Source organism: Salvelinus sp. IW2-2015, linkage group LG16 (assembly GCF_002910315.2).
Source record: "Salvelinus sp. IW2-2015 linkage group LG16, ASM291031v2, whole genome shotgun sequence".
Classification (NCBI taxonomy): domain Eukaryota; kingdom Metazoa; phylum Chordata; class Actinopteri; order Salmoniformes; family Salmonidae; genus Salvelinus; species Salvelinus sp. IW2-2015.
In genome coordinates this window covers 19,231,577-19,252,935 of record NC_036856.1, presented here as the reverse complement: position 1 = coordinate 19,252,935, position 21,359 = coordinate 19,231,577, and the positions used below count along the sequence as shown (strand labels likewise).

General features: G+C 48.6%; 2 protein-coding genes across 4 annotated transcripts in view; one reads left to right on the top strand and one right to left on the bottom strand.

Moving 5' to 3' along the window:
* The window catches only part of LOC111976067 (breast cancer anti-estrogen resistance protein 3-like), a 76,672-nt gene extending 59,399 nt beyond the window's left edge, over positions 1-17,273 (top strand). The window contains 11 exon segments of the mRNA XM_024004798.3: positions 9,428-9,520; positions 9,522-9,697; positions 9,699-9,740; positions 9,742-9,870; positions 12,052-12,152; positions 12,519-13,303; positions 13,942-14,057; positions 14,165-14,336; positions 14,479-14,590; positions 14,679-14,885; positions 15,082-17,273. Of these exon segments, the coding sequence (XP_023860566.1) occupies positions 9,428-9,520; positions 9,522-9,697; positions 9,699-9,740; positions 9,742-9,870; positions 12,052-12,152; positions 12,519-13,303; positions 13,942-14,057; positions 14,165-14,336; positions 14,479-14,590; positions 14,679-14,885; positions 15,082-15,257 (2,109 nt within the window). The 3' untranslated portion in view covers positions 15,258-17,273.
* Positions 16,679-21,359, bottom strand: part of fnbp1l (formin binding protein 1-like) — a 49,749-nt gene continuing 45,068 nt past the window's right edge. For 2 of the 3 annotated variants that reach the window (XM_024004922.2, XM_070447579.1), the window contains one exon: positions 16,679-21,255. In XM_024004922.2, coding sequence (XP_023860690.1) covers positions 21,077-21,255 — 179 coding nt within the window. In that variant the 3' untranslated portion in view covers positions 16,679-21,076. The remainder of the gene's footprint in view (positions 21,256-21,359) is intronic. The other variant, XM_070447578.1, reaches the window with a different exon arrangement.

Genomic DNA, 21,359 nt, shown 5'->3' with positions numbered 1-21,359 from the left:
CACCCACCCACCCTGTAGAGTAATCACAGCACTGCCTGTTGGTTCACCCACCATGTAGAGTAATCACAGCACTGCTGTTGGTCACCCACCCACCCTGTAGAGTAATTACAGCACTCCTGTTGGTCACCCACCCACCTGTAGAGTAATCACAGCACTGCCTGTTGGTCACCCACCCACCCTTTAGAGTAATCACAGCACTGCCTGTTGGTCACCAACCTGTGGAGAATCACAGCACTGTCTGTTGGTCACCCACCCTGTGGAGGAATTACAGCACTGCCTGTTGGTCACCACCCACCATGTAGAGTAATCACAGCACTGCCTGTTGGTCACCACCCACCCTGTAGAGTAATCACAGCACTGCCTGTTGGTCACCCACCCACCCTGTAGAGTAATCACAGCACTGCCTGTTGGTCACCCACCCACCCTGTAGAGTAATCACAGCACTGCCTGTTGGTCACCACCCACCCTGTAGATAATCACAGCACTGCCTGTTGGTCACCAACCCTGTGGAGAATCACAGGCACTGGCCTGTTGGTCACCCACCCTGTGGAGGAATCACAGCACTGCCTGTTGTCACCCACCCACCTGTAGAGTATCACAGCACTGCCTGTTGGTCACCCACCCACCCTGTAGAGTAATCACAGCACTGCCTGTTGGTCACCACCACCCTGTAGAGTAATCACACACTGCCTGTTGGTCACCCACCCTGTAGAGTAATCACAGCACTGCCTGTTGGTCACCCACCACCCTGTAGATGGGAATCACACACTGCCTGTTGGTCAAACCCAACCCTGTAGAGTAATCACAGCACTGCCTGTTGGTCACCCACCCTGTAGAGTAATCACAGCACTGCCTGTATGTCACCCACCCTGTAGAGTAATCACAGCACTGCCTGTTGATCACCCACCCTGTAGAGTAATCACAGCACTGCCTGTTGGTCACCCACCCACCCTGTAGAGTAATCACAGCACTGCCTATTGGTCACCCACCCTGTAGAGTAATCACAGCACTGCCTGTTGGTCACCCACCCTGTGGAGGAATCACAGCACTGCCTGTTGGTCATCCACCCTGTGGAGGAATCACAGCACTGCCTATTGGTCACCCACCCTGTGGAGGAATCACAGCACTGCCTGTTGGTCACCCACCCTGTTGCGGAATCACAGCACTGCCTGTTGGTCACCCATCCTGTGGAGGAATCACAGCACTGCCTATTGGTCACCCACCCTGTGGAGGAATTACAGCACTGCCTATTGGTCACCCATCCTGTGGAGGAATTACAGCACTGCCTATTGGTCACCCACCCTGTGGAGGAATCATGGCACTGCCTGTTGGTTACCCACCCACCCTGTAGAGGAATCACAGCACTGCCTGTTGGTTACCCACCCACCCTGTAGAGGAATCACAGCACTGCCTGTTGGTCACCCACCCTCCCTTTGGAGGAATCACAGCAAATAAAATAAAATAATATTTGTCACATGCTTCGTAAACAACAGGTGTAGACTGACAGTGAAATGCACTGGTGCTCTGAAAACATGACAACCATGCAAAACCTTCCGCATACCCGCGCAGGGCAGGACAGCTGGGCAGACATAACATTTTCTCAGCTCAATCAAACGTCTCTATAATGACATCCCACACAATGCTTTGTTTGGTCACTCTGTGGACTACTGTGTGAATGGAGATTCAGGGAGCTTAGACACTTTGTATGGCAGTTCTTGTCATAAATATGTGAAAACTCCCTGCGTGTCTAGAGCTTTTTAGAAGGGAGCTATCTTTAATGTGGACTGCAGAGTGAAAGCTACATGGCTGAGGGTGGGGACTTAGGAGGAGGCTATGACAGACTGTGACAGACTGTGACAGATCCCAGCACAGCAGGATCAGATCAGGGGGATGAGGAAGAACACTGATGACATCCTCACACCCAGGGCTCAGCTCAAATGAGTGCCTATGTACACAGAGCAGATTCATTCTCTGGCAGCTTGTCTGAAACTGGTCGAGCCAGATCAGAATCAGACAAATAAGGACAAGTCAACAACAGAGATAAGTATTTATCTTGTCAGGTCCGTTCTACAGCACTGGCTGTATTGAATCCATTGTGTGAGGCTGTCAGTTTGACATACCGTGGCTGAATGAGGCTTGACACCCGCTGCATGGTTAATTGAAATGGACTTAATTTCAACCTTGTGCTTTCATCAGTATCTCACTAAGAGCTTGTCACTGAGAACTTGTCAGTGAGAACAGAGTGGCCCTGACACACACACACACTGTGTCTGTGTGTGTACATACCGTAGTACTGAGAGCTCAGACCACAAAGCTCTTTCCATGAACCTCAGCTTCAGTGAGGATGCTCAGTCTGTCTCTCAGCACACACACACACAGGTCTTAATCAGATGACACAACGCCATTTATTAATGACATCTTATCTTATTGCCTTCCGCTGGTTCACTGATCTGGCACTGACCACGCCTCTATAATTCTCATCACCGGCTAGCTGCACACGGTACGGTACACACTGTCATGTTTACCCACAAGACTGTGCGTCTCTCAACAAGAACTAGTAAGACCAGCTCAGTCCACTCCCATTCTACCATTAGACAATACACATCAGCAGCTCCAGGCTTCAGGTGATCGAGGAGGTTTCTCTCCATGCCAGTGCATCGGGGATAGTAATGTTGTCACAATGCATGTATGTCATACAGAAAACACTGGTCGCTCAAAAAGATCAACGAGTTGCACTGGCTATGGGATTGTGAGACAGTGACATAGATTGCAAAAATAATCAAGTTGCACAAATGTTTGAAAACCCTGTCCATCTCAATTTTCATCAAATTTCACAACAAAATTCATTCACAACAGATGTCTATTAGAAATATATAAACAACATTGCATGGCTAATGGATTTAACATGTTTCATGAGGTATAAATCAAATTACTTTCAAGGCGTCAGACTGGCTTTATAAACCCAAAGCATTTCCTTTGTGTGTAAAATGATGGGACCCTGAATAAGAAATTGAGCTCTTTTGAGCTTGTCCTTGCAGTCGTGACAGGGTGGCATAAGACTGGTACACACACACACACACACACACACACACACACACACACACACACTACACACACACACACACACACACACACACACAAACATAGTCAAAACACACATACACACACAAACGCACACACAGCTGTGCTCAGTTTTACGGCTCAGCCTGCACCTCCTCAGTAGGACAGAGACTTTATGTAAGAATACTGAAAAACAGCATTCATGCTGCCAAGTGATCCTAATCAGGTTTAATAAGCTCCTTCCTGGTGTCACTGCGGCCCCATTGTGAAGAGGGCTTTTAAAAAGTCGAATTAGAAACCCTTAACCTTCCAACTCATGATTATATAAACATAATTACTTAGTTCAATACTAAGTTAATTAAATAGTAAGGTAATTAAATGTTTGGAGGAATAACATAAGTGGTGGATTGGAGTGCGTACCAATGTTTTTGTGAAATTGTATTATTAAAAAAAAAATTATTCAGACATGTTCAAAAACAGGTGGCCTCCCGTGTGACGTGGCAGTCTGAGTGTCACGACTTCCACCAAAGTTGGTCCCTCTCCTTGTTCAGGCGGCGTTCGGCGGTTAAAGTCACCGACCTTCTAGCCATCGCTGATCCACTTTTCATTTTCCATTGGTTTTGTCTTGTCTTCCACCACACCTCGTTCCAATTCCATCAATTACATGTTGTGTATTTAACCCTCTGTTCTCCCCCATATCCTTGTCCGTAATTGTTTCTTGTAGTGCTTGTGCACGGTATGCTGTTATTACCGGGTTTTGTTTGACCCATTTATTTGTATTGTTCTGTTGACGGTGGTTTATGGATATTAAACGACACCGTTGTAAATCAGTTTTCGCTCTCCTGCATCTGACTTCTTTGCCGCCAGTACGCACCGTACTACAGAATTACGGACCAAAACTATGGAGTCAGCAGGAGCAGGTACCCCGGGTATAGGGGTGGAGGAGCGCGTCCGGGAGCACGCAGCAATGTTCCACCATCTTGGCACCGCCATGGACCGCGTTGTCCAGACAATGGACCGCTGGGAGAGACAGGGAGTTCTTCCAGCCCCTCCACCAGCACAACCGGGGTCTCTCCTGAGCGCCACTCTTCCTCCTGGTCCCAGTGGGATTCGTTTCTCCCTGGCACAGGAATACGATGGGAAGGTTGTGAACTGCCAGGGGTTCCTTCTACAATTGGACCTCAACCTGGCCACCGTCCACCCGGCTCCGTCGGGCCGTGAGAGGGTGTCCGCCCTCGTCTCGTGCCTCACCGGGAAAGCCCTGGAGTGGGCCAACGCCGTGTGGAGAGAGGGAGATGCGGCATTGGACCAGTTTGAGGAGTTCACCCGCCGTTTCCGGGCAGTCTTTGACCACCCGCCCGAAGGTAGAGTGGCGGGTGAACGCCTCTTCCATCTGAGGCAGGAGACGAGGAGCGCCTAGGAGTTCGCCCTGGAGTTTAGGACCCTGGCTGCCGGCGCGGGATGGAACGACAGGGCCCTGATCGACCATTATCGCTGCAGTCTGCGCGAGGACGTCCGTCGGGAGTTGGCCTGCAGAGACACCACCCTCACGTTCGACCAGCTGGTGGACCTGTCCATCCGGCTGGACAACCTGCTGGCTACCCGCGGACGTTCAGATCGGGGTCTGGTGGTTCCATCCTCCCGCACCCCCTCTCCAATACTTATGGAGCTGGGAGGGGCGGTGCGCAAGGAGACCGGAGGAGGTTCCAGCTCGTGCACCATCTGTGGCCGCAGAGGTCACACTGCCGGTCGGTGCTGGGTTGGTTCCTCTGGGGATCAGGGCAGCAGGCAGGGCGCTCTGGCGTCACCCCAGGTGAGCCGGCACCATTCTCACCCAGAGCCCTCTGTTGCACATATGTTTGTGTATATCACTTTCCCTGAGTTTTCCCCACATTCCCAGCATAAGGCGCTCGTCGATTCAGGCGCGGCTGTGAATTTTATTGATAGAGCGTTAGCCCATAGTTTAGGGATCCCCATTGTTCCCGTAGCTGTGCCCTACCCCGTTCACGCCTCAGATAGTCGACCATTAGGGTCAGGGTTGATTAGGGAGGTCACCGCTCCTCTGGGCATGGTGACGCAGGGGGGTCACAAAGAAAGGGTTAGTCTCTTCCTTATTGACTCTCCTGCGTTTCCCGTGGTGCTGGGCTTACCCTGGTTAGCTTGTCATAACCGCACTGTTTCTTGGCCACAGAGGGCTCTGACGGCGTGGTCGAGAGTGCTCGGGGAGGTGTTTAAGGGTTTCCGTTGGTGCTACTACGGTGGAGAGTCCAGACCAGGTCTCCACCGTGCGCATTCCCCCTGAATATGCCGATTTGGCTCTCGCCTTTTCCAAAAAGAAGGCGACTCAATTACCACCCCATCGACGGGGCGATTGTGATAAATCTCCTGGTAGACGCTGCACTTCCCAGGAGTCACGTGTATCCCCTCTCACAGTCGGAGACGGCGGCTATGGAAACATATGTCTCCGAATCCCTGCGTCAAGGGTACATTCGGTCCTCCACTTCACCCGCCTCCTCAAGTTTATTTTTTGTGAAGAAGGAGGGAGATCTACCCCCGTGTATTGACTATCAGGGTCTGAATCAGATCACTGTGAGGTATAGTTACCCGCTACCGCTCATAGCCACAGCAATTGAGTCAATGCACGGGGCGCGCTTCTTCACCAAACTAGTTCTCAGGAGCGCTTACAACCTGGTGCGTATCCGAGAGGGAGACGAGTGGAAGATGGGTTTCAGTACCTCCTCAGGGCACTATGAGTACCTCATCATGCCGTACGGGTTGATGAATGCGCCATCAGTCTTCCAAGCCTTTGTAGACGAGATTTTCAGGGACCTGCACGGGCAGGGTGTAATGGTGTATTGATGACATCTTGATATACTCTGCTACACGCGCCGAGCATGTGTCTCTGGTGTGCAGGGTGCTTGGTCGACTGTTGGAGCATGACCTGTACGTCAAGGCTGAGAAATGCCTGTTCTTCCAACAGTCCGTCTCCTTCCTAGGGTATCGCATTTCCACCTCAGGGGTGGAGATTGAGAGTGAACACATTTCAGCCGTGCGCAATTGGCCGACTCCCACCACGGTAAAGGAGGTGCAGCGGTTCTTAGGGTTTGCCAACTACTACCGGAGGTTTATCCAGGGTTTTGGTCAGGTAGCGGCTCCCATTACCTCACTGCTGATGGGGGGCCCAGTACGTTTGCAATGGTCAGCTGAGGCGGACAGGGATTTTAGTCACCTGAGGGCTCTAGTTACCTCGTGCTGGCCCATCCGGATCCCTCTTTGGCGTTCATAGTGGAAGCGGACGCGTCCGAGGCTGGGATAGGAGCTGTGCTCTCTCAGCGCTCGGGTACACCACCGAAGCTCCGCCCCTGTGCCTTCTTCTCGAAGAAGCTCAGCCTGGCACAGCGAAACTATCACGTGGGGGACCGGGAGTTGTTGGCTGTCGTCAAGGCCTTGAAGTGGTGGAGACATTGGAGACTGAACCCTCGCCAGGCAAGGTGGGCAATGTTTACCCTTTCCTACAGACCAGGCTCCCAGAACGTGAAGGCAGACGCATTGTCCCGGCTGTATGACACAGAGGAGTGGCCCATGGATCCCACTCCCATACTCCCCGCCTCCTGCCTGGTGGCGCCGGTAGTGTGGGAGCTGGACACGGACATTGAGCAGGCGTTACGTGCAGAGCCCGCTCCCGTCCAGTGTCCCACTGGGCGTCTGTACGTCCCGCCTGCTGTTCGTGACCGGTTGATCTATTGTGCCCACACGTCACCCTCCTCTGGTCATCCTGGGATCGGTCGGACAGTGCGCTGTTTGAGCGGGAGGTACTGGTGGCCTAACTTGGTTAATGACGTGAGGGTTTATGTTTCCTCCTGCTCGGTGTGCCCCCAGTGTAAGGTTCCTAGCCACCTGCCCAGAGGTAAGCTACACACACCCCTTATCCGTTCCACAGCGGCCTTGGTCGCACCTGTCGGTGGATTTTCTGACCGATCTTCCACCCTCACAGGGTAACACCGCGATCCTGGTCGTTGTGGATAGTTTCTCTAAGTTCTGTCGTCTCCTCTCTCTGCCAGGTCTCCCTACAGCCCTACAGACTGTGGAGGCCTTGTTTACACATGTTTTCCGGCACTATGGTGTGCCTGAGGATATAGTGTCTGATCGGGGTCCCCAGTTCATGTCTAGGGTCTGGAGGGCGTTCATGGAACGTCTGGGGGTCTCGGTCAGCCTTACTTCAGGGTTTCACCCCGAGAGTAATGGGCAGGTGAGAGAGTGAACAAGGATGTGGGCAGGTTTCTGGGGGAGTGGGCGGAGTTCATGCCCTGGGCCGAGATGTCACAGAACTCGCTTCGCCACTCGTCCACTAACCTCTCTCCCTTCCAGTGCGTACTGGGGTACCAGCCGGTTCTGGGGCCTTGGCATCAGAGTCAGAGTTCCTGCGGTGGACGACTGGTTCAGGCGCACGGAGGAGACATGGGAAGCTGTCCGTGTTCACCTTCAGCAGGCCGTGACGCGCCAAAAGGAGAACGCAGATCGCCACCGCAGTGATGCCCAGGGGTTTGCACCGGGGGTCTGGGTCTGGCTCTCGACCCGAAACCTGCCCCTCCACCTGCCCCTCCACCTGCCCTGCCGGAAGCTGGGTCCGCGGTTTGTGGGGCCATTTAAAGTCCTGAGGAGAGTGAACGAGGTTTGTTATAGGTTACAGCTTCCACCCGATTACCGTATTAACCCCTCGTTCCATGTGTCTCTCCTCAGGCCGGTGGTGGCTGGCCCACTCCAGGAGTCTGAGGTGTGGGAGGTTCCTCCGCCACCCCTGGACATCGGGGGGGCCCCGGCGTACTCCGTTCGCTCCATACTGGATTCAAGGCGTCGGGCGAGGGGCCTTCAGTATCTCGTGGTGTGGGAGGGGTACGGTCCGGAGGAGAGGTGCTGGGTTCCGGTCGAGGACGTGTTGGACCATTCAATGCTGCAGGAGTTCCACCGTCTTCATCCGGATCGCCCTGAGCCTCGCCCCCCGGGTCGTCCCCGAGGCCGGTGTCGACGCGCTGCTGGAGCTGCGCGTCAAGGGGGGAGGGGGGGGGGGCTTCCGCCGAAGTTGGTCCCTCTCCTTGTTCGGGCAGCGTTTGGTGGTCAAAGTCACCGACCTTCTAGCCATCGCTGATCCACTTTTCATTTTCCATTGGTTTTGTCTTCCATCACACCCTGTTCCAATTCCATCAATTACATGTTGTGTATTTAACCCTCTGTTCTCCCCCATGTTCTTGTCCGTAATTGTTTCTTGTAGTGCTTGTGCACGGTATGCTGGTATTACCGGGTTTTGTTTGACCCATTTATTTGTATTCTGTTGACGGTGGTTTATGGATATTAAACGACACCGTTGTAAATCAGTTTTCGCTCTCCTGCGCCTGACTTCTCTGCCGCCAGTACACACCTCACTACACTGAGGCACTGCATCGCCGTGACCGAACCGGGTTCGACCGGCCGTGACCAGGAGTCCCATAGGGTGGCGCACAATTGGCCCAGCATCGTCCGGGTTAGGGGAGTGTTTGACCGGGGGTGCTTTCCCTTGCTCATCGCGTTCTAGCGACTCCTGGTGGTGGGCTGGGCACCTGCAGGCTGACTTCGGTCATCAGTTGAACAGTGTTTCCTCCGACACGTTGGTGCAGCTGGCTTCCGGGTTAAGCGGGCGGGTGTTAAGAAGAGGAATCAGGCGGGTCATGTTTGGGCGGATGCATGACTCGACCGTCGCCTCTCCAGAGCCCGTTGGGGAGTTGCAGCGATGAGACAAGATCGTAATTGGATCGCAATTGGATATTACAAAATTGGGGAGAAAAAGGAGGTACATTTTTTTAACTGGCATAATTCACAAATAACATTTCATTCAATAAACAGACTGAGCAAACTTATATTTTAATCAAATCAAATAATTAAACTAAAACAAATACACAGGGTGGTCTATTCGGGACTCAAATGACAGAGATGATTATAAAGCTCAAGAGTGTGGACCACTGTATGAGAGTTTCTAGACAACACTGGGGGCTTGGACACTTGACCCTTCTGACTATGAGTTCCTGTTTGGCTTGGTGTGGCCTGGGCTCAGAGAGCATGCTGGGAGGTATCAGGATGTCACAGTACAGTAACTGTAGTCCTAGAGAAAACATTCAGTGAGCCAAGCAGGTTAATGAGGCCATTCAGTGAGAGGGACTAGAAAACCTGTCGCCACAAATCCAACTGTGAGACAAGTGTGACAAACGGAAAACACACTAGACACAGTTCCAACTGTGTGATATTGAAAATACAGCCATCTGTATGAGCTATACAATATGCCTGTGTGTATGTGTCTCTGTCTATGTGTGCTCAACACGTGTCCTCTGGTGTCCAGGTGGCAGAGAACCTGATCCAGAGAGACGGGGACTTCCTGATCCGGGACTCTCTGTCCAGCCCTGGGAACTACGTCCTGACCTGCCAGTGGCGAAAGAACACCGCGAGCATTTCAGATCAATAAGATTGTGGTGGCCATGAACGAGGCCTACTCTCGGGTGCAGTACCTGTTTGAGAAGGAGGGCTTCGACAGCGTGCCTGCCCTGGTGCGCTACTACGTTGGCAACAGGAAGCCAGTGACGGAGGTGGTGGGAGCCATCATTTTCCAGCCATCAACAGGCCTTACCCCTGCGCTGTCTAGAGGAGAAGTATGGGTGGCTGTGTCCGTGTAGAGACCGGTCTGACCCTGCCCGAGAGGAAGAGCCAGACCTCCAAACGTCTGAGCCTCAACATCATGAACGGACACACCCAGACCAAAGCCTTGGACGGCGGGAACCTGCTTAGGTTAGTGGCTATCTAAGGAGGTTCAGGGTTGTCTGCCTCTTGACATGGTGATTGTCAGTGTGTTTACAATGGTACAATGGAGATGCTTTCCTGCAGCTGATTTATTACACCAATAAAGTTAATTTTATTCTCCTTGCACCCAGGACTTACAGTGGGCAAAAAAGTATTTAGTCAGCCACCAATTGTGCAAGTTCTCCCATTAAAAAAGATGAGGAGGCCTGTAATTTTCATCATAGGTACACTTCAAACTATGACAGACAAAAATGAGAAAAAAAATCCAGAAAATCACATTGTTAGGATTTTTAATGAATTTATTTGGCAATTATGGTGGGAAAATAAGTATTTGGTCAATAACAAAAGTTTATCTCAATACTTTATTATATACCCTTTGTTGGCAATGACAGAGGTAAAACGTTTTCTGTAAGTCTTCACAAGGTTTTCACACACTGTGCTGGTATTTTGGCCCATTCCTCCATGCAGATCTCCTCTAGATCAGTGATGTTTGGGCTGTTGCGGCAACACGGACTTTTCAACTCCCTCCAAGATTTTCTATGGGTGAGTCTGGAGACTGGCTAGGCCACTCCAGGACCTTGAAATGCTTCTTACGAACCACTCCTTCGTTGCCCGCGGTGTGTTTGGGATTCTTTCATGCTGGAAAGACCCAGCCACGTTTCATCTTTCAATGCCCTTGCTGATGGAAGGAGGTTTTCACTCAAAATCTCACGATACATGGCCCCATTCATTCTTTCCTTTACACGGATCAGTCGTCCTGTCCCTTTGCAGAAAAACAGCTCCAAAGCATGATGTTTCCACCCCCATGCTTCACCATAGTGATGTGTGTTCTTTGGATGCAACTCAGCATTCTTTGTCTCCACACACGACACGAGGTTGAGTTTTTACCAAAAAGTTATATTTTGGTTTCATCGGACCATATGACATTCTTCCCACATCTCCTTTGGATCATCCAAAAGCTGCTCTCTAGCAAACTTCAGACGCGGCCTGACCTGTACTGGCTTAAGCAGGGGAACGTTCTGGCCACTGCAGATTTGAGTCCCTGGGCGGCGTAGTGTGTTACTGATGGTAGCTTTGTTACTTGTGTGCCAGCTCTCTGCACGGTCATTCACTAAGTCGCCCACCGTGTGGTTCTGGATTTTTGCTCACCGTTCTTGTGATCATTTTGACCCCACGGGTGAGATCTTGCGGTGGAGCCCCAGATCGAGGAGATTATCAGTGTCTTGTATGTGCTCTCCGATTATCCGTTATATCCTGTTCCAAAAGAACCCCAAAGTTTTTGCTTTTTACCAAGCTGCTGCCTATTTTTGCCATTCATCTCCCAGGCCTGGTGCAGGTCTACAATTTGTTTCTGGTGTCCTTTGACAGCTCTTTGGTCTTGGCCATAGTGGAGTTTGAGATGTGACTGTTTGAGGTTTGTGACAGGTGTCTTTTATACTGATAACAAGTTCAAACAGGTGCATTAATACAGGTACCGAGTGGAGACAGAGGAGCCTCTTAAAGAAGAATTTTACAGTCTGTGAGAGCCAGAAATCTTGCTTGTTTGTAGGTGACCAAATACTTATTTTCCACCATAATTTGCCAAATAAATTCATAAAAAATCCTACAATGTGATTTTCTGGATTTTTTCCCCTCATTTCGTCTGTCATAGTTGAAGTGTACCTATGATGAGAATTAGAGGCCTCTCTCGTCTTTTTAAGTGGGAGAACTTGCACAATTGGTGGCTGACTAAATACTTTTTTGCCCCACTGTATATAGACACTGTACATTCCGTCATACAGGGGTTTCTCCAAATGGAATTGGATCTGTATAATTTTCATGTATAGCCTACCGTGCAAACAACACATGTGCACTCCAAATTTGTCACACTAATGTGGGAGTCACAGAGATAAGTATACATCTACAATAAACCATTCCTGAGGCAAAGTAAGTAAGGAGTGATGTTTAGCCTGGATGGAGAATACCAACCTCTGAGCACAATGCCAAGGCAAACCAGGACAAAAAATACCCCATCAAATTACACAGTACCATTTTACATAAACACTGCGTCAATGTATCAGGTTTCAGTAGGGGTTAGTGGTGTGGTGTGCCCAGTGGACGTGCCTCTGTTGGTAGCTAAAGGGCTCAGTCCAATTGACCTCTCTCTGTTTCTTTCTTTCTGTCTATCAGGAACAAAGACAAGTGTGGAAGCCAGCCTGCGTGTCTGAACCACGTTCAGGAGAGACGGTGGCCTCTCAAAACCCACCAGTCAGAGAGCTTTCTTCCTATAGGTAGGTACCGTCTCTCTCTCTCTCTCTCTCTCTCTATCTCTCTCTCTCTCTCTGTCTCCCTCATCCTGTTGTCAGAGGATTTACAGCCCCGACAAGCCTTCAAAACTTTGCTTTGTACCCTCAGCTCAGAAATGAGAATTGTGACATTAGCTAAGGATGGCGATAAATGTATTTCTGAAAGGATTACAGAGCAGATAACAGTTGAAATGGAAATAGATAGATGTGCTTGATGTCTGAGTCTTTGGAATAAAAGACAGCAGCCCTCACAGCAGCTCCACAGTCACACAACACAGACATGGCTCTAGCTGTATGTACTAGGCTGCAGTTTGCAGGTTCAGGTAATGATGGTCACCTCTCACTCCCCAGGCTCCAGGCCCCAGCCCCAGTCCCAGCTGATGGAGCATCAGCCTAGGTCCCAGTTTCCAGTGTTCAGGACGGGCAGTGAGCCGGCCCTCAGTCCCACTGTGCCAAGGAGGATGGCCTTTGAGACCCAGGCCGGAGAGGCCATCCGGGGCTCAGAAAGCCAGCTCTGCCCCAAGCCGCCCCCCAAGCCCAGCAAGGTGCCCACCATGAGGATACCCCACTCCCCACACCTGCAGCCCCTGGCCCCTCTGGCCAGCCCAGACCCAGGTCCCCCTGTTCCCCCACTGAAGCCCAAGAAGCAGCATCTGATCCAGGCTCTCCAGTCTCCCCTGCCCCGCAGCCCGGAGGTGAACTACTTTGAGCTGAGCCCCTGCAGCCCAGCGGAGTGGGACAGGCTCCAGGCTCCAGGCTTGGGCCCCCAGCCTAACAACAACAACAATATCAACAGCTACGTAGAGAGGCTGAGGACAGAGGAGAGTGAGAGGAGCAGCCATGGCTCCAAATTGGACCGCAGCTCCTACCACCATGCCATCGAAGCACTGGAAAATGGCAGCGAAGAGGAGGAGGTGGAACAAGAAAGGAAAGGAGAGATAGAGGAGAAAGAGAGGAGCTTTCGGCGGCCGGTGTTGGAGACCGCGTCTGCGTTCCGGCCGGGGGAGTTTGAATCCAGGCTACTGCCTGCAGAGAACAAACCCCTGGAGATGAGTGTGCTGAAGAGAGCCAAAGAACTGCTCGTTCAGAAAGACCACCACATCATTGCCAAGCACATCCTCATGGCAGACTGCCAGGTACTGCACTGCACTGTCCCACTACACCATACCCAGATTACCCACAGGACATTCTCTACCGCACTAGGCCTACTGTATGTCTGAGCACTCAGGGCTGAATCCCAACTTGAGATCATAACAGAAATGTCAGTGTACATCATTAATTAATATAAATGGGAGATTTGCAGGACAGTTTGTGTTAGCGTGATACATGTCTTACTCTTCAGCAGCATCTGATTTAGGGGCTAGACAGTCAGGCACACAGAGGGCATCTGAGACTGGCATTTCATTCATTTCCTCTCGTTGGTATTTTGCATTTCACAGACAGTCAGGTGCCTTATGTCTGTCTGGGAGTGATACACTACACAAAGGGCCAAATGAAACCAGTAAATGTTATTTAGTTAGATGCACCAAAAATGCTCTGTAGCCAAACCCATGACTGGGTATCTAGTCTTGAGGGAAACATCTTTATTAGTGTTGTTAAAAACAGCTATGGCACAACGTTATGTAAGGTGGCTGTGGAATTCAATAAAGATGTCTCTTGTTTAATTCAGTCAGAAGGAACTCATAATCAATGATAGGATTTCCCCAAACGTGACCCTTCTAAAACACTTCCATCCTCCTATAGCTTAACTAAAAAATGGTTATGTACCTGACAGGTTGCTAGGGTACTTGGCGTCTCTGAGGAGGTGAAAGGTCAAATGGGTGTGTCCTCTGGTCTGGAGCTGGTGACCTTACCCCACGGCAGGCAGCTGCGTCGAGACCTGATGGAAAGGTAAACACATATACACACCCAAACCCACCTGACACACGCCTCAGGTGATAGGAACCCACATGTAGACACAAGGCACTTATGACTGAACTCTCCGTTGTGTAACTCAGGCACCACACCATGGCCATCGGGGTTGCCGTGGACATCCTGGGCTGCACAGGAAGTCTGGAGGAGCGAACCGCCACGCTGAACCGCATTATCATGGTGGCTCTAGAACTGAAGGACTCCATGGGGGACCTGTACGCCTTCTCCTCCATCATGAAAGCACTGGACATGCCTCAGGTACCCCACTCAATACAGCCGGACACGGTCCCCCAACCCCACCACGTGTTCTGAGATTAGTATTTAAAGGCAGATGTCCCTAGGGATATTGTGATTGTGCTGTTTGTTTCCTAACATACCGTATGTATGCCCTTGACCACAGATCACACGATTAGACCACACCTGGACCATGCTGAGGAGGAAATACACTCAGACTGCCATCATATATGAGAAGTCTCTCAAGCCCTTTTACAAGGGGCTGTATGAAGGAACAGGTAAGCACTTCAATAGAGCCTCCTTGGTGCTCTTACTGAGCTTAAGTGCAGTTGTAGTCTCTGACCGTGTCCCTGTGTGTGTGTGTAGTGGACATGCCCCTGACTGGCACCACGGTGCCCCTACTAATGCCCCTGCTCATCTTGATGGAGCGCCCGGCGGTGGCGTTCGAGGGCATGGAACTGTGGGAGAGCAACGACCAGGGCTGTGAGATCATGCTACGTCACCTAGAGGAGGCCCGCAGCGTGGCACACAATGCTGACTCATACACCGCCAACACTGAACACGTCCTGAAAGGTAATACACTCCACACCTTCTGCTAGATAGTGCTCACAGCTGTTAACGTTATTTGCTAAACAAATGCTCTTGTCCAAAACGTCACAGCTTTTTTCATAGTGCCCGAGATTGCTTAAGACACTATAACAGATGCATGTCTAAGCTGGTATGATGTGCTACAAGGCTAACAATAATTTATTCCTCTTTCTGTGTGCAGACTTCCAGGCTGACGAGGACCTGCTGGAGATCTTTAAAACAGACTTTCAGCTGCGTCTGCTGTGGGGCAGCAGAGGGGCGGCCGTCAACCAGACGGAGAGATACGACAAGTTCACACTCATCCTAACTGCTTTGTCCAGAAAGCTGGAGCCAGCGGTCAAACACACAGAACTCTAACCCGAGCCTGTAGTAAACAGACTGTATTAGTGAACACTGGTGGGTTGTAAAAGGACATTCAGGCTGGTTAAGAGAGAGGACAAACTGTGCCCCGTATTGACTGGGGATGAAGAAGATGGTTGCATAGCGAGACTACTGTGATTTCCCAACTTGTCCAATGGAGGGAGTGTCTGAGATCCAGTTGGAACTCTTCCCTGGCATTGGCAGGATACTGAGTGTGTTCTTATGAAGGGGAAATATTTCCCTCAGTAACGCAGGAGGGGGGATAGCCTGGTCCTAGATCTGTTTGTGCTCCTGCCTACTCCATTGCTGTCATTGTCAAGCCAATGGAATGACAATGAGTGAAAGGGAGTTGGCATGATAGCAAAAACAGATTTGCACCATATACACTGAGTGTACAAAACATTAGGAACACCTGCTCTTTCAATGACATAGACAGACCATGTGAATCCAGGTGAAAGCAATGATCCCCTTATTGATGTCACTTCAACCAGTGTAGATGAAGGGGAGGAGACAGGTTAAAGGATTTTTAAGCCTCGAGACATGGATTGTGTATGTGTGCTATTCAGAGGGTGAATGGGCAAGACAAAAGATTTAAGTGCCTTTGAACAGGGTATGGTATTAGGTGCAATGCGCACCAGTTTGTATGTGCCAAGAACTGCAACTCTGCTGTTTTTTTTTCACACTTTTTCAGTTTCCCTTGTGCATCAAGAATGGTCCACCACCCAAAGGACATCCAGCCAACTTGACACAACTGTGGGAAACATTGAAGTCAACATGGGCCAACATCCCTGTAGTCCTAATGTTTTGTACACTCAGTGTATGTGCAGCAGTAGTCATCCTACTGGATGTGGCTGAGAGGGGAACACACTGACCGCACTGAGACAGAGAGGAGGACCCAAGAAGAGTTTCTGAAAGAAATGGGTGTATGAATGTATCACTAAAGTAGGGACTGAGATGTAACACCCTTGTTATAAGGGTTCAACAAATGACCGAGAGGACATAAAATGATGAAACAGAAGTAAAGACGTTTGGTCGCTATACAAAAGGCAGTTTTACCGTATATGGTCTAAAATACTATGGAATATATACTGTATGTACATTAACTAGTTCTTCAACTGTCTGCTTCATGTTCAATGTTCCTCAGATGTCGTGGTATACGAGTTAATCTGGATAATCCTGAATGGTAAAAGGTGTACATAATTAATGTGAGCATGTGAATGCTAGACAGTGTAATATATTTCCCTCTTAAATATTATTGACCTGTAAATAGCTGCTTATTCATTGTAATATCTTTATATGAACTCGTGGCGAGAAATGAAGAAATAGACAAAGAAATTACATGCAGGTGTCTGAGTAACAACTTCGGGAACATGTATATGTTTCAACATACGTATTGTGATAAAAAAAAAAAAAAAAAAAATTTAAAATAGGAAAGTCAGTTAAGAACAAATTCTTATTTACAATGACGGCCTACCAAAAGGCAAAAGGCCTCATGAGGGGACTGGGATAAAAAATATAGGCCAAAACACACATCACGATGAGACAACACAACACTACATAAAGAGAGACCTAAGACAACATAGCATGGCAGCAACACATGACAACACAACATGCCAGCACCACAAAAACATGGTACAAACATTATTGGGCAGACAACAGCACAAAGGGCAAGAAGGTAGAGAAAACAATACATCATGCAAAGTAGCCACAACTGTCAGTAAGTGTCCATGATTGAGTCTTTGAAAGAAGAGACTGAGATAAAACTGTCCAGTGTCCAGAGTTGCAGCTCGTTCCAGTCGCAGCGAACTGAAAAGACGAGCGTGTGTGTGCTTTTGGGACCTTTTACAGAATGTGACTGACAAGAATGGGTGTTGTATGTGGAGGATGAGGGCTGCAGTAGATATCTCAGATAGGGGGCAGTGATGCCTAAGAGGGTTTTATAAATAAACATCAACCAGAGGGTTTTGCGACGGGTATACAGAGATGTTAATGAAGTGTTCAAAAAGATGCCAATGTTTGTTCATGTGTTTGTTTATTAGAACAATTTGAGAGAACATTTTTTCCCACACAAAGTGTCTCACAACATTAAAAGTAAAAAGATGTGCACAACATGAAGAAATAGAAGTACTGCAATATATGTTAAAATAAGACAACAGCGAGATACTCATATCTACTTTTCTGCCATTAGACGAATTTGCCACTGCAAGCGTGAATATTACCGAGTCTTAAAACTTATTGTTAAGTTTTGCATAATGATCAGAATTACAGCATAATGGATATGATTTAGCTCAGTTTCAGCCCAAAATGAAAATCCCTTCATGGCATAACTTTTGGTTAAGGATGCTAGTGAGAAACCTACATATCCATCATCAAAAAGCGTCATCACTGAAGGCCACTTGCACTGTGGTGACAACAACTCGGTCCAGCACCGTTTTAGGCAATTAGAGACAAGCGTGTCAAACTCCTTGTTATTACTGATGGAGGACAGCCAGACACACACTGCAGACATGAATGGGTTAACGTACTTCATATTAAAAACAACTACTTACACATTAACAACTTAAACCTGGACTTCCTCTTCTGATTTTGATCAACAATTACATGTTCATCAGGGATTTAACCAGTATTACTATATTGGTTGATATTGTAGAGTAGGGTCAATACATGAATAGGCCTACAATAGAGGCAGGTAGCCAATATACAGCGCTTAAATATTTGCTGTGAACTTCAGATATGTTGAGTCAAGCATGCACCTTCATGCTCCTCCGTAAGCTACTCAAAGGAATGTCACTGAAACAAAGGGAAGGACGTTCCCCCAGTTCTGATAATACACCAGTTCAACAAAAGAGGAGTGAACATTCAAATGAGCTCATCCAGGCAATGGAATGACAAGATAAACTAAACAGAATCGCAGGATGTATATAACCTGCACCATTTTAAACAGCATTATCTGTGTTAGTTAGTGCACATTCATCAAGAAGATATGTTCCTCCATTGGATGTCTAAGACCTAGGGTTGTCTCCAGGAAGTTGAGAGAGATGCAGTTCAAGTAAGATGAACATATCATGATATCACTTTCACAGCTTTAAGTATTTATTAGGAACTAAATCACTGATCCTATTAGCATTTCAAAGTGGGACCACCAAATTAACTGCAAAAAAAGGGTTTTAAAATGGGGAATATTATATCCTGCCAGGTTAAAACACTGTGTCAGTCTGATAAAAGCTACATCACTTCTTTGATTTAAGCAACATGGGTGATCATGGTGATCACTCACCATGTCAATTATGCTCATACTAATTAAAGGGAATCGTGCAAATTAAATTCACTTCCAAATTAATTAAATAAAAAATGGTTAGGACTAGGAGTATCAAAAGCAGTAAATTCCTATATTTGTGGTAGTTCTGAACTCTACACCACCTATAATAACAGTGGTCACAGCTGTCTCACTTTACATTTGTACAAAAGGTAGCATACAGAGTCCATTTCATTCATTCATCGATATTCAATTAAAAATGCTATAGGGCAAAAGTGCATCAACATCAGAAGGATGTTCTGACAAACAATGCATGGCTACTATGAGCTAATGGTACGACTGATTAAAACCCTATAAAAAGTCACCATAAAAACACATTCAGTATGAAATAAAAGAGATGTTAATACAATTCAGTAATAAAATGAACTACTTATATACATACGGGTATATGTATACACATGTTAATATATGTATCATCACAATCAGAAATATAATATGCGCTTGAAAGAGGAACGTTATGGTAATGCAACACTCATTTGTGTGGAGATCGCAGCACACCGAGGCCCCAGGATGCTCCAGGGAGACAGAGGAGAAGAGACGTGGCGGTCAGGCCCAAGAGCACCACCACAGCAAGCCAGCGTAGATCTAGTCGGTTGGAGTCCTTGTGTGCAGCAGAGAGTGATGGAAGAGCACTCAGTGGGTCCATCCTCACTCTCAGATATTATTAAGGAAAAGAATGCATGGAGTGTTGTTGTTCGATGGCCTTTGTTTTAGCTCAGCCTCCAGGTTTCCTGGCCTGAGCCTGAGCTCCTGTGTGATGACTGACTGGTGAGGGAGGAAGGCCCTCTGCTGGTGCGCTGATGTCACTGCACCACCCCTCCAGCCTTCCTCTTGTCTGGTGCTGGTGCTGGTGCAGAGAGGAGCGAGGATGGGGTAGTGTGATGGGCAGGCCGGCTGTCTGTGACTACAGTAGTCCTACACCGACCTGAGTGACTGAATGCGGCGCCACGAGTTACTGAACAACACCATGACAGAGATGACATTCAACACACACACGCACTAGCATGATGAGAACAATTCCATCAACACAGTTAGAACAAAAACAAGACACACAAAAAACTAAACGTGGAAGAATGAAGAAGACATACAGGAAGATTAGAAGTGAATGAATGGGCGGCGGGAGCGACCACAGTTACATCCAAGACGCTGCATTCATCATGGCCAGTCCTGTATGAAGGAATGACAGTTCATGTTACAGACATGCTGGCGCGCGTTAAGGTAAGGCGACCACAGGAGAGTGGCACAGTCAGGCATTCCCAACAATAGAATGACAATGCAACAACAAGACAGGCTGTTAGTGCTGGACGTTATCTGAGGAGCAGAAATACAGAGGTGAGTAGTAGTGTAGTAGTAGTGTAGTAGTGCATTGCTTGCTTTTCTCTCATTATAAATGATGATGTTGTAAGCTGCTAGCTCTAAGACCCCTCCCCGGTCCCGGATTCTGCTGTTATGCTGCAGTTGGATGGTTACTCTGTGCTGTGTCTAGGCAGACACAGTTTAGGAAGATCACTCCCCTCCTACAGAGGCATAGCTACTACCCCAAGAGTCTCTGATGCTATGGAATCATGTTAATGGCCATGGACGTGTGCATGCAAACATGCAACCTGCCAAGCCTTTCCCCTCCCCTGCTCTGTCCGCCCAGAACAAGACCTGTCTGCCACTAGCCCCACCAGACTCAGCATGTACCCTCCACCAAAGACCTCGCCACACTGCTCCACTCAGGAATCTGCAGTCCAATAGGAGAGAGAGAGAGGAGAGGAGTTACTGTACTGACCTGCCTACAGAGCATCGACACCTGCCACCACCCACACCACTAGGACAGAGACAGAAGACAGTACAACTACTCCTCTGAGTGTAATATAGTCCTGACCACCAGAGGGTGCCATTGTTGTGACACACACAAAGAGAGAAGGAGTGTACGATTATCTTAAAGCGTAGTATTGTAGTGGGAGGCATGAGTCATATAGGCACAAAACAGGCCAGTCCTTACCAGGACTGTTTTACTGCATTCCTGTCTTAATAGGTGGAGCAGATCACTTCACATATGAGACTCACAACAGATGGCTGATAACACATATAAGACCATACAAAGGTAAAACAGGTAGGTTATTTTTTCTATTTTCCAAATCTGTCACCACTGACAACTAAAAACCAGTAGAGCATTACAACATCTCCTTCTAAAAACAAAAGACACATGATCTAAAAACAAACATAACACAAATCACTTCTGAAATATTAAATAAAATAATCTGCCTTAAGGGGGGGAGGAGTCCCCTTGCCACAGATCGTGGCTATGGATACATCCTCATACAGACACACATGGCTTAATTCATTGATACAGAGCTCCTGTACAGGGAGGTCACTACACTACCAGGATGTCTGTTGTGTTTGTTTGCCGTGAGCTCACACAGTGAACAAAGAAGAAGGGCTGCTGTTCTGACCAGCAATCCCCAGAGGAGGAAGAGGGGATATGATATAGGAGTCCATGCAGGTGGTCAGATCAGATGTAGGTGACTGCACCTTTGCTGTTCTTCTCCATGGCGATCTCCACGTAGGACGTGGGCACATAGCCCTCCTCTCCGCTCTGCTTCCTGGCTCGCGTCCAGCCGTCACCCTTGTCCTCCTCAATGATGTACAGCACCTCGTTCTCCTTCATCAACAGCGTACCCTCGTTCTGACCTGGGGGTCAACAGCACAACACAACAGAGGCATACTGTTTGCACACAGGGAAAGAATCACACTGTACAGGAATAGCACATATCACATTTCATATTCACATTCAT